Source organism: Ricinus communis, chromosome 1 (assembly GCF_019578655.1).
Source record: "Ricinus communis isolate WT05 ecotype wild-type chromosome 1, ASM1957865v1, whole genome shotgun sequence".
NCBI classification, from domain to species: Eukaryota; Viridiplantae; Streptophyta; class Magnoliopsida; order Malpighiales; family Euphorbiaceae; genus Ricinus; species Ricinus communis.
The window spans coordinates 5,613,451-5,625,536 of record NC_063256.1 but is presented as its reverse complement, the minus strand read 5'-3'; the positions used below and the strand labels follow the sequence as shown (position 1 = coordinate 5,625,536).

Here is a 12,086-nt window from a genome sequence, read left to right as displayed (position 1 = left end):
TATTTAAAAATTATAAAATTTAAATTTATATATTTATTAGATTAAATGAAAAATTAAAATATTAAAATTACTAAATAATCATAAATGAAATATGAAAATATGCATTCCGATGTTTTAAATGCTAGTATCAATATATACATAATAATATACGCTTGTAATTATTAAAAAAGAAAAAAAAATCATGAAAGATGCAAGTCATACAATGAATTTGGCCTTTTCACCTTCTTTTTCTTATTATATTTTGAGTAATAGTTTTTCTATAAAAATATTTATTTTTTGTTATATAATCTTATATTTTCTATATCTAAAGATTTTAATTTTTATTAATAAGACTGAAAATATTTAAATTTTATTAAGAGTTTATATTTATTTATAATTAGGAATTGATAATATTGGTATCTATATATTTGTATCGTTTTTATTTAGGGCTTTCACTAGTCTAATAAATTTAAAAATATTTTCTCTAATTTAATATTTTTTTCTCTAGTTAGAAAAAAGTTTTTAGTTGATTTAAATTTTTTACTTTACAAAACCCATAAAATAAACGAGGTCCACATTTTTTCGTATTATGCTTAAAAAAAAAAAAACTAAGATATAAAGATGTCGACTGGTGGGCCTTTGTCGACATAAGATACACTTTATATCAATTATTATTAACTTTTTCACATCACATCAAACAGAATTTAAACAAATGAGGATCATATATCAGGCAAATTTTCAATTAAATTCTTCTTTTAATGAGTATCATGAATTCAGGTTCAAGCAATATGTGGTCCAGGCAAAGTAATAATATATTTATTGTATGGTTTGGATTGCCATATACGAGGAGTAGATGAAATCCATTTTTCTATATACAGATAGGGCCTTCAAGCCTTGGCCAACTGTGATATCCCATCAAATAAGTTTCCCTATCACATTCTGTTACCTAGAGAAATCCATCAATCAAATACCTTGGTTCTCATGTCTGTAGTTGAGCTTCTGCTCTCACTTTTCCTTCTCATTTTCTCTTTAATTTTCATCTACTTCACAATCACAAGATACGGCGATTCTAAAAGATCTTTACCCATCCACATCCCTAAATCTTACCCTTTAATCGGTTCTTCATTTGCTATCAAGTCGAACTTCGACCGACGCGTTCAATGGACGTCAGATATTCTCCAGACCTTGCCTTCTGCGACGTTTGTCCTCCACCGCCCAATGGGCCACCGCCAGATCTTCACAGGGAACCCTGCCAATGTCCAACACATACTCAAGACTCACTTCCATCTTTACCAGAAAGGTCCTTTTACTCGTTACACTCTCTTTGATTTTCTTGGCAATGGCATATTCAACGCTGATGGTAACACATGGAAATTTCAGAGAAAAGTTGCTAGCCATGAGTTCAGCACTAAGTCTCTACGCAAATTTGTTGAGATTGTTGTCGACACCGAAATCTCTCAACGATTAGTTCCAATCCTCTCTGCAGCTGCTGCCAATAAAACAGTTCTTGATTTGCAGGACATTCTTCAAAGATTTACTTTTGACAGTATTTGCAAGATTGCTTTTGGGTATGATCCTGCATATTTATTGCCATCTCTACCACCGGCACCATTTGCAGATGCTTTTGAAGAGAGTATTAGAATAATCAGCGACAGATTCAATTGTGCATTCCCTATATTATGGAAAATCAGGAAGCTTTTAGGTGTTGGGTCTGAAAAAAGACTCACAGAAACCATGTCCCAAGTACGCGACTTTGCTAAGAACATTGTCAAGGAAAAGAAACAAGAACTCGCGAAAAATTCATCCCTCGAATCTGTTGATCTTTTATCAAGATTCTTGAGCTCTGGAATTTCTGATGAGACATTTGTTACTGATGTTGTCATCAGCTTTATATTAGCTGGCCGCGACACTACATCTGCGGCTTTAACATGGTTTTTCTGGTTAATCTCTCGTAACCCACAAGTCGAGACAGAGATTTTTAAGGAAATACAGGAGAATACAGAGGCACCCATTTTCGAAGAAGTAAAGGATATGATATACACTCATGCTTCTTTATGCGAGACCATGAGACTGTACCCTCCAGTTCCTGTGGATTCCAAAACGGCAATAGGCAATGACGTTTTGCCTGACGGGACGCCAGTGAAGAAGGGAACTAGAGTCACATACCATCCTTATGCAATGGGGAGGTTGGAGGCGCTGTGGGGTGCGGACTGGGTTGACTTCAGGCCGGAGAGGTGGCTGCTGCAGCAAGATGGAGCGAGAAAGAAATGGAGTTTCGTTGGAAGAGACCCTTTCACTTACCCGGTGTTTCAGGCAGGGCCAAGAGTTTGTTTAGGTAAAGAGATGGCATTCTTGCAAATGAAGAGGGTGGTTTCAGGAGTTTTAAGTAAGTTTAAGGTTGTGCCAGCTATGGAGGATGGTCATGAGCCGGTGTATATTGCTGATTTTACTAATAAGATGAGAGGTGGCTTTCCGGTGAGGATTGAGGAAAGGAGAAATAACTAAAAGATAAAGAAGGATCATTAATTCAATAATATATTAGAAGGAAGGCCATTGTTGTCTGTTGTGATTTCTTGTATACGACGCCATTTAAGTGTAATCTGGAAATCACATTAATCTCGAAAATTGGCGTCCATAATAAGTTAGTGCGGTCTATGTTAGTTAAAGCTTGAGATGTTGAGATTCGTGTTTAATAGATTACTTTTCCATGTTATGAAAGTGTAATCTTGTTACGTCAAAAGTAAAGTATGGCTTTAAGTGTTAAACAAAATGTAATGTGTGTTAGGACTTGCTGTTTTTAAATAATGTGTTTTCTCCCAGTAAAAGTTGTTGTAATGAAGACAGTAGTGTCTAGAAGAAATGAAAAAAAAAAATGTTAATTTTCAGAATTATATTTTTTGAAATTTTGCTGTGCTTATTTTACATTTAAAAAGATCAAGTTTAAATTCATTTTTCAAAAGTTTTAAACTTGCTATATACAAGGAGGCTACCCTGAAACTAACTTCAAACACTCATTGATTTAACTAATCCACAGATTAACATCATGGGAAAAGCCATGTCAATTCTTGAAGTCTTTTGTTCCAGACGAAGGTTTGCTTCATCAAGCTCATATTTGCTGTTATATCATGTCTCTTACTGTTTTATGACATCATGCCTTGAAGGAAGAAAAAAAAAAAGCGTTTGAAAAGGGACCATGCATGTCCCAAAACTGAACAACTTTTGTCTAAAGAAAAGGGGATGTCTAGAAAAAAATCAAAAAAAAAAAAAAAAAGAAACATCTGAAAGACTAACATGTTAAAATAAATTGAAATGTTGTTTGTATTCAAGTTAATATGTAAAACTGTAGATGCTCGTCTCAAATACTTGAATTAAAAACTTGACTAAGGGACTTAGATGTTTTCAAATTAGATTGAAATATTGAAGAGGATCAACTAGGCCTTAAAAATGAAAAATGGACCAATATGTTTATAAACTAAAAATTGGTGTGGAACGGCCATGAGGCATGATTTAACTATGAGATACTCTTGAAAGGAGGGAGTTTATTTCAGGGAGGAGATTCCCGTTCGTGGAACTTAAAATGGTTGCCAATGTCCAAAGAAGGAGGAAAGTTGCAAATTCCTCCGAGAAAATAAAGCCTTGGAAGGGTTGGAATTGGGAGAATCTCATCAAGGAGGACATATTTATTTAATTATGTCAGACAGGATAATTAAAAAGTTTTAACAAAAAATTATTTATCTGAGATAATTATCTTTCTTTATTGATAGAGAAAAGTAAGGCATGTGGTTTTTATTTCATTCAGTTCATATGTGGCAATGACAAAAATAGGCCCACGAACGTTGTCGACCAATATAGTCACTCTTAGTATTTAATATTATCTGATACAGCATTTCGTGCAAGGATACGTGAACCATAACTTGTTTAGGGACCATTTTTGGTTGTAACGTAAGGTGGCCTTTCTTTGTGCCCCAAAACAACCATCCAACCTTTTCTACGTGTATCTGCCAAGTAACAATCTCCCGGGGCTCTTTTCTTTCATATTATATTTGAAGAATGGGAATATAGGTGAGAATTGAGTATTAAAATATAAGAGATTTTGCTTTTCCTTGTAGTATAAATGTGGTTATTTTTATTTCAAAATATTGGCAACTTCTATAAATCCAATTAAAGATAAGAAGTTAACAACTTTGGGAATTACAATGCAAATTGAAACTGGGTCCTCAGCACGTGGTCTTTCTGGAAATGGCAAGATCAATAATAATAAAATCATAAAGTTTCAAGGGGTCATGAAGTTGACATTTTGATTATGGATATAAATACAAGATAACGAATGTTGAATTTCAGCAGCCGACCTTTTGCAAAATTAAGCTTCAAAGATCACGGCTGCCCTTTGTACTATCTTCCTCTATAAATTTCAATTCTTTCCTCTTCGCTCTTCACGCAATTAAAAAGACAAAGAAAACCGTACGTAACACAAACGAGAGAGATATCAATGGCAGACATATGCACTGGTAATTAAGCATTCTTCATTTGTTTAAGCTGTACATGTACACACATGCACAATACTATTTTAGTTGTAATTCTATATTATTATTAAACTAAAATATTAATTTGCGACCATGCATATATGTTAATCAGTTGTACTTGTAAATGTTTTAACTATATATGCATAGATCCTGGGAAAAGATCATGGCCGGAGCTAGTCGGAATCAAAGGAGAAGTGGCGGTGGAAATCATCGTCCAAGAAAACCCTAAAGTTGGTGCTACGATAGTGAAGGAAGGAATGATGGTGACAATGGATTTCCGTTGCGACAGGGTTCGTGTTTGGGTCGATAAGTACGGAATTGTCAAGGACGTTCCTCATATTGGTTAGCCAAGTTCAGAGATTATGTACTATATTAATCTTAACGTATAAAAAGGTTTCCTATAAATCTTGTAATAAATATAAAATACGTATTGTCAATAAAATTGAATGTTTATGTGGATAAGATGAATAATAAATGGCTTCATTCTCTTTCTAAACTTTGTACTCAATTCTCCAATTTTCTAGATTATTTGACCTTCATGTACGTACGGTCATACCTTCATGTTTGATGCCTTTTTTAAAAATATAATATACATATTTTTTAATTATTTATGTTGTATGAGAGTATATATTAAAATAATATATTTTTTTATTTTTTTTAAATATTTTTATTTTGTATTTTGACATCCGGTATTTTTAGAGTTGTTTTGTTGGGTGTATTGGGATTGTCGATTGGCATTGATAGATCAACTCAAATGTAAATTTTTTCCTAATATTTATTTAATAATAAAAATGATCTTTATAAAAAAAAAACAAAAAAAATGTATATAAACATATATTGCTCTAGTCAAAAGTATTAGCAAACTATTTAAGTGCAATACTAACTCAAGAAGGATAATTAGTTCATTCCTTTCTTTATTAATTATAGTTTAATTTTCATAGAGAGTATTTTAATTGTTTTGAATGTAATAAATTGATATAAAAGAGTGTATATTGGAATTTTCTGAGACATAAATAATTAAAGAAAGAAAAAAGAAAAGCAGATCAATTGTTTGCAAAGAAAAGCATATCAAACACAAAGTACGAAAAGTGCATTCAACAAAATTTAAAAGCCATAATTAACTAAAGAAAAGATTTTCCTTTAGTGTTCCTCCAATCAAATAATTATATTATATTATTTAATTATTTATTTAGTCTCAATTTAGTCATTAAATTTCAATTAATTAACTTTAATTTAATTTTATTGTAATTTAACTCCATATTTCATTGAGAGGTTGATATATTGCTATTCTCTTATCAATTTTTTTTTTATTGGCTATTTTTATGATTTACCAACTCTTTCTTTTGTTGGCTATCTTTATGATTTGCTAATCTCTTAATGCCGTAGGTGGCTAAATTAAAAGTAATAAATTACTAAAATAAAATAAATTAAAATTTAACGACGGAATTGAAACTAAATACATAATTCATTATTTATATGATTATACCTACTCTTTAATTATGTATGAGTGACTGGTTTGAAACAAAAATAAAAATAAAAATAGTTAAAATATTATGACACTTTTAGGTAATTAAGCCTTTTTTTTTTCCTTTCCTAAGTATGAAAATAAAAATGAAAAATAAAAATTGAATTGTTCAGTCTATAATTAAACTGATCGATTCCATTTACTCAAAAAAAAAAAAAAACCAATTCAATCATCTAATTCTTTTAAATTATTATTTTTTTTCTCTCAAAGTAAATTCTTTTAAATATGTTTTAAACTTGCGGTACTAATGAAGTTGTAAAAAATGTGATAAACATGGATTGTGAGAAGCAGCATTCCTATGTCAATTTGTCAATGTGGACAGAGGAATGAGGGTCCATGATAATGCAATAGCCACAAATAAACAAAAATATTTAAGACCAAACTTCTAAGAGTCAAATAAACACATTAATTTTAACTTTGGTATTGCGTCCGTAGTATGAATATTTAAAGATCAAACTCCTGAAAGTCAAAATAAACAAATTTATTTATTTTTGGTAGAAGGATACAGATAAAATCCTTGCCTAACTTGTGATAATATATTTAATTGCAATACTTAATACAAATAAATGAATAGTAATATATTCCACGTGAATGTCAACATTCAAATATGCCGGCAACGACTATATTTGCTATTTAAAATAAAATCCTTGTCAATATAAACCTGCACTATTACAACCATTAATATGCACTGGGCCTTCCATCTGTGAAATTTTCTTACTACTGGTGAGAGAGAGAGAGAGAGAGACAAATACCTACAGAGATCAGAACAATGGCGGATTGTCTAGGTAAATCCTTTCTTTTATTTTTCTTTTAAGAACAATAAAAGAAGAACGATACTTAATTTTGTTTTAGCATCATCATTCTCCAATTTTCAATTATGTGACATGGAACTTGCGGGATTTTGCAGGTAAGAACTCGTGGCCGGAGCTCGTAGGGGCAAATGGGGATGAAGCGGCTGCTGCCATTGAGAAAGAGAACAAATATGTGGACGCTATTGTGCTGAAGGAAGGAACTCCGGTGACTAAAGACTTCAGGTGCAGCAGGGTGTGGGTTTGGGTGGATGAAAATGGTGTGGTCACTCGAACTCCTACGATTGGATAAAGATGACGAATGAATACATAAATTCTGTTAAATAAATAATCAATGGTGGTGAATTCTGTGATTTATGAATCTACCGTAATAATCAACTATCAATAAATTGTTTCTTATACAGTTGGGTCCTTATATTATTTAAATTTGATTGAACCATTAACTTTACAATTAGATGTGGTTTATTTTTGGCATATAATCAAATCACGTTGTGTGCATAAGGATAATGTGTTTTGGCGGGTTGTATATTAATAATATAATTGATTAAGAGATTATTAGAAATTCTTCTGTTTTTGTTTTTTTAAGGAAGAAAGGAAGCAAGACAAATCAGAATTCAAATTCGTTACCTTAATTAGATAATCATATCGGGGCATCATAGCATGTTTGGTTTATTCTAGAGTTAGGAAGTGTGTAATTATTGCAATGTCTTTATTTTTAATCCACAAGAAAAAAGAAAAGAGGAAGTCCACACTTTTCTTTGACTTCCGAATGACTTGAATTCATATTAAAATTAAGCAATTAATTTAATTATGAAAAGATATTATCGCTCTAATCATGCTTAATGAGCTGGCTCTTGAATATTACGAGCTCAATTTTTTTTTCTTTTAATATTTAATAAAATATATTTCAACTGACCTTGAATTATAGCATATTAATTTTTTTTTATAATAAACAAATTAGTTATAAATCGAGTTCAAATTATTGTATACTTAATTATTTTAATCGACTTGAACTCTAGATGTACTAAAAAAAAGTCAAATTAAATTCGAGATTTAGTTAAATATCTATAAAAATCATTTAAGCAAAATTTGAGTTTGTCAAAATTCAGTTCCTTCCTCTTTGATTATAACTCTAGTGATTATAAACCCATGTTTAATTATAGGTCTTTTGCTTACAAAATGTCATATAATGCTTCAATTAACGTAATAATACGTGGTGTGAGTTGAGCTTTTGATTGCTGTTATAAGTCATGCCATAGTAAAACGAAATGAATATTGTAATAGATTTCGTATGAGATCCGACTTTACCCAAACTATTCACTCCACACGAAACAAGTCATGCATATTTTTACAAAATTTTGGTATTTTGATATATTTTTAATTATTAATCTTAATTGATGATTTATTAGGTTAAAGATTAAAGTAAGCTTAAATGTTTTTAGCTGCATAGGAGACAAAACAAGTTGCTCCATTTTAGCTACAGATGCTATTATGGATCCAGGCGTACCATGAAAACGGTCGTGTTTTTGACATATGTTAGTGCATGCTGTGAACTTTGAGGTACTGCGTTTTTGTGTTTTCTTTAATTATACGATGAGGAATTGTCTTGGCCGTACAGGTACAGTACAGGGGCAAGCCTCTTGTCTCCGGGCAGTTAGAAGGTTCTTATGACACTTTCCCCATTCAAAATTAATAAAAGAACCTATTAATAATATGTTATAAAACAAATAAAAAATACAGGAGGTGACAGGTATTTACTATTTGGTTTTCTTTTGTCCGTGTCTGAGCAAGAACCGCTGACGGCATGAATATGTATTTTTCCTTGCAAGGATTGTCGGCCGGTGACGATGTTCCGTTGCAGTAACTGATTGTTTTTCCTCCTTATGGTGGCGAGGATTGACGAGCCGAAAGTTGGGATTCGATCCATGGAATGGAATGTTTGGCGTCCTTCAATTTACAGGAGAAGGAGGCCGCAGTTTATATTTTGATTTATAAAATATAGACATAAATGTGAAAAGATTTGAATATGAAAACTTGAGATGTTTATTGATCAATTACGTGTAATTATATTGTTTATGTATTCTGAGTTACAAGATGAATATGCATTCTGTTATATACAACATGAGTGTAACGGTCCTATTGCTAATTTGTTCAATTCCAACATTAATTTCTTGATAGGGAGAGATAGAAGCAGCCTTTTCCCTTAGGGGAGAGGTGTTGCTCCTTCTTTCCTAGCTAGGCCTGTGATGATCTAGAAGTCTGAGGTCAGTGACCATCCGTCAAAGACCGTCAGTCCTTACGGGTGGTCTTTGCCTGCTGAGCTTTGCCATTGTGGTATGATTTGGTTCTTCAACATTCCCCCTCAAGGTGGGTGCGAATAAATTGATAAAACCCATCTTGCTTAGAAGTCTTTGGTGGCTTGCTTTGTCTAGGGCCTTGGTGAAGACATATGCCAGTTGTTCGTGGCTTCTGACAAACGGGGTTGTGATTTCTCCTGATTGGACTTTTTCTCTTATGAAGTGGCAGTCAACTTCAATATGTTTAGTCCTTTCGTGAAAGACTGGGTTTGATGCTATGTGTCTGGCTGCTTGGATGTCACAGTACATCTCCATTGGATCCTTGCACTTTACTCCCATGTCAGTGAGCACTTGCTTAATCCAAACAAGCTCGCTAGCTGTTGATGCCATGGTTGACTTCAAACACTAGATCTTGCTATTACTGATTGCTTTTTGCTTTTCCACGTTACCAGATTTCCTCCTACAAAGACACAGAACCTAGAGGTTGATTTTCTGTCGCAACTGCCTGCCCAATCTGCATCGGAGAAACCAGCAACGATGTTAGCATTATTATTATTCTTCATCAAAATACCTTGGCCTGGAGTACCCTTGAGATATCTTAGGATTACATCGACCGTATCCGGTGGGCGACGGGAGCATGCATAAATTGGCTAATCATGCTTACGGCATAGCTAATATCAGGCCTGGTGACGGTTAGATAGATCAATTTTCCTACCAACCGCTGGTAGTGACCTATGTCATTTAAAGGGTCGTCATCCTCTAGATTGAGATGGTTTTTCGTTTCCATTGGAGTATCTACAGGCTTGGCTCCTATTTTTCCTGTTTCTTGCAGAAGATCTAGGACATACTTTCTTTGAGATAGGAATAGTCCTTTATGAGATTTGGCTATTTCTATTCCGAGAAAGTAAGTTAGTTGACCGAGATCCTTGATATCAAATTCTTCCTTTAGAGCTTGTTTTACTTCCTCAATCTCCTTATTACTATTTCCTGTAATAATAATATCATCCACATATACTAAAATAATTATGGTGTGAGTGTGCGTGTGTTTAACAAACATAGAAGAGTCAGAGGTACACTTGCTGAAATTAATTTTTAAGAGAAACTGACTAAGCTTGGCATACCATGCTCTCGGTGATTGTTTCAGCCCGTAGATTGCCTTTTTTAATTTACATACCAGGGAGGGCTCAGAGGCTAATGTATGGCCTGGTGGAAGTTTCATGTATACCTCTTCGGCTATGGACCCTTGAAGAAATACATTCTTGACATCCATCTGAAATAAGCTCCACCCTGAATTAGTAGCAACAGACAATAAAATACGGACTGTGCTCATTTTAGCTACTGGGGCAAAGGTCTCGTGGTAATCTACACCATAAGTTTGGGTAAAACCCTTTGCTACTAGCCTGACTTTGTACCTTTCAATGGTACCATCATGCTTGTATTTGATCTTATATACCCATTTATAGCCAACTGGTTTTTTATTTGATGGTAGGGTAACAAGATCCCAAGTTTCATTTTTTTCAAGGGCCTGGAGCTCTTCTTTCATAGCCTTACACCAATCAGGATCGGTGTTGGCATCATAGAAAGAGGTAGGCTCAGTGTGTGATGTGAGAGTATTTAAATAGGTCCTGTATGAGGATGATACAGAGTTATAACTAATAAAGTGATGAATAGGGTACGATACTGAATTGGACACATAGTCCTTTAGCCGAGCAGGAGGTCTGGTTGGTCTAGTAGATCTTCGCAGGGCGAGTTCTTCTGTTGGTGACTCATTCCGTAGGGCAAGTTCTTCTGTTGGTAACTCAAGATCTCCCCCTGAAGAAATTGCCACAGGAATGGAAGGCATTCCCCCTGAAGGGTTAGGGCTAGGGCCAACGATGGGCACACAGGGGTGCTCCTGAGCGGAAGAGGTATCCTGAAAAATGCTGTAAAAAACGGAAGAGTTAGAGGGAAATAGATCTGCTGAGGGAACTGTGGGAGGAATGGGATCACAAGGAAAGTAAGGGGGTGGTTTCGTGAAAGGTCACATCTCTGGAAATGTAGGATTTGTAAGTGGTAGGATCATAACATTTGTAGCCTTTCTTTTCTGAGGAATATCCTAGGAAGATGGTTTTGACACAACTTTTGTCCAACTTATGATGACGTCTGATGTGAACAAAGGCAGTGCAACTAAATATTCGAATATGACTGAGGTCAATTTTTCTTTGTTTGAGAAGCTTCAGAGGGCTGAGATTGTTAAGAACAGAGCTGGGGAGCCGGTTGATGAGATAAGCGGCGGTAAGGAGGGCATCCGACCAAAATATGTGAGGAACATTGTTTTGAAAAAGTAGAGTACGAGTAACTTCAAGAAGATGTCTATTTTTCCTTTCGGAAATTCCATTTTGTTCAGGGGTATAAATGCAAGTAGTTTGGTACAAAATACCGTTTTGAGAAAAAAATTCAGAAAAGTTCTTATTGACGTATTCAGTGCCATTATCTGAGCGAAAAATTTTAATTTTGGCGTTGTACTGATTTTTTATAAAGGTAAAAAAGTTGAGGAAACATGTAAAAATCTCATTTTTGCCTTTTAGTAAATAAACCCAAGTAAGTCGTGAGTAATCGTCAATAAAAGTGACAAAATAGCAGAAATGATTATGGGAGGTAATGGGAGCAGGTCCCCAAACATCAGAGTGGATTAAATCAAATAATTTTTCTGATTTGGTAGACGATGATGGAAAAGGTAATCTAGTATGCTTTGAAAATTTGCAAACATCACAACAGCTTGAATCTATTTGAAGTTGGAAAATTTGTTTCAAAATTTTGTCGGACGGATGCCCAAACCGCCTATGCATCAATAAGCCTTGGTTAGAGGAAATGGTGGTGGTCAGACACTGACTAGGAGTGGTGAGATAGTATAGGCCATTTTGAAGGTATCCGTCACCAATCGTCTTCCCGGTGAGTCTGTCCTGAAAGATTA

The 12,086-nt window shown here is 34.0% G+C and overlaps 3 protein-coding genes across 3 annotated transcripts; all 3 read left to right on the top strand.

Annotated features, from left to right (window-relative positions):
- The first annotated feature begins 751 nt into the window (after positions 1-751).
- On the top strand, positions 752-2,749 carry LOC8274752 (cytochrome P450 94A2). The gene has a single exon (XM_002520958.4). The coding sequence runs from the start codon at positions 961-963 to the stop codon at positions 2,482-2,484; it is 1,524 nt and encodes a 507-aa protein (XP_002521004.1). The 5' UTR covers positions 752-960; the 3' UTR covers positions 2,485-2,749.
- A 1,577-nt stretch (positions 2,750-4,326) lies between these two features.
- On the top strand, positions 4,327-4,998 carry LOC8274753 (inhibitor of trypsin and hageman factor). Its single transcript, XM_002520959.4, has 2 exons — positions 4,327-4,487; positions 4,650-4,998. Exons 1-2 carry the CDS (start codon positions 4,469-4,471, stop codon positions 4,847-4,849), a joined length of 219 nt encoding a protein of 72 aa, XP_002521005.1. The 5' UTR covers positions 4,327-4,468; the 3' UTR covers positions 4,850-4,998.
- A 1,656-nt stretch (positions 4,999-6,654) lies between these two features.
- Positions 6,655-7,239, top strand: LOC8274754 (proteinase inhibitor). Its single transcript, XM_002520960.4, has 2 exons — positions 6,655-6,812; positions 6,935-7,239. The coding sequence occupies exons 1-2, from the start codon at positions 6,797-6,799 to the stop codon at positions 7,126-7,128; spliced, it is 210 nt and encodes a 69-aa protein (XP_002521006.1). The 5' UTR covers positions 6,655-6,796; the 3' UTR covers positions 7,129-7,239.
- Positions 7,240-12,086: the final 4,847 nt, after the last annotated feature.

What these genes read in the sequence shown, in the direction of transcription:
- LOC8274752 (XM_002520958.4), top strand. Translation starts at nt 961, where the DNA reads ATGTCTGTAGTTGAGCTTCTGCTCTCACTTTTCCTTCTCATTTTCTCT.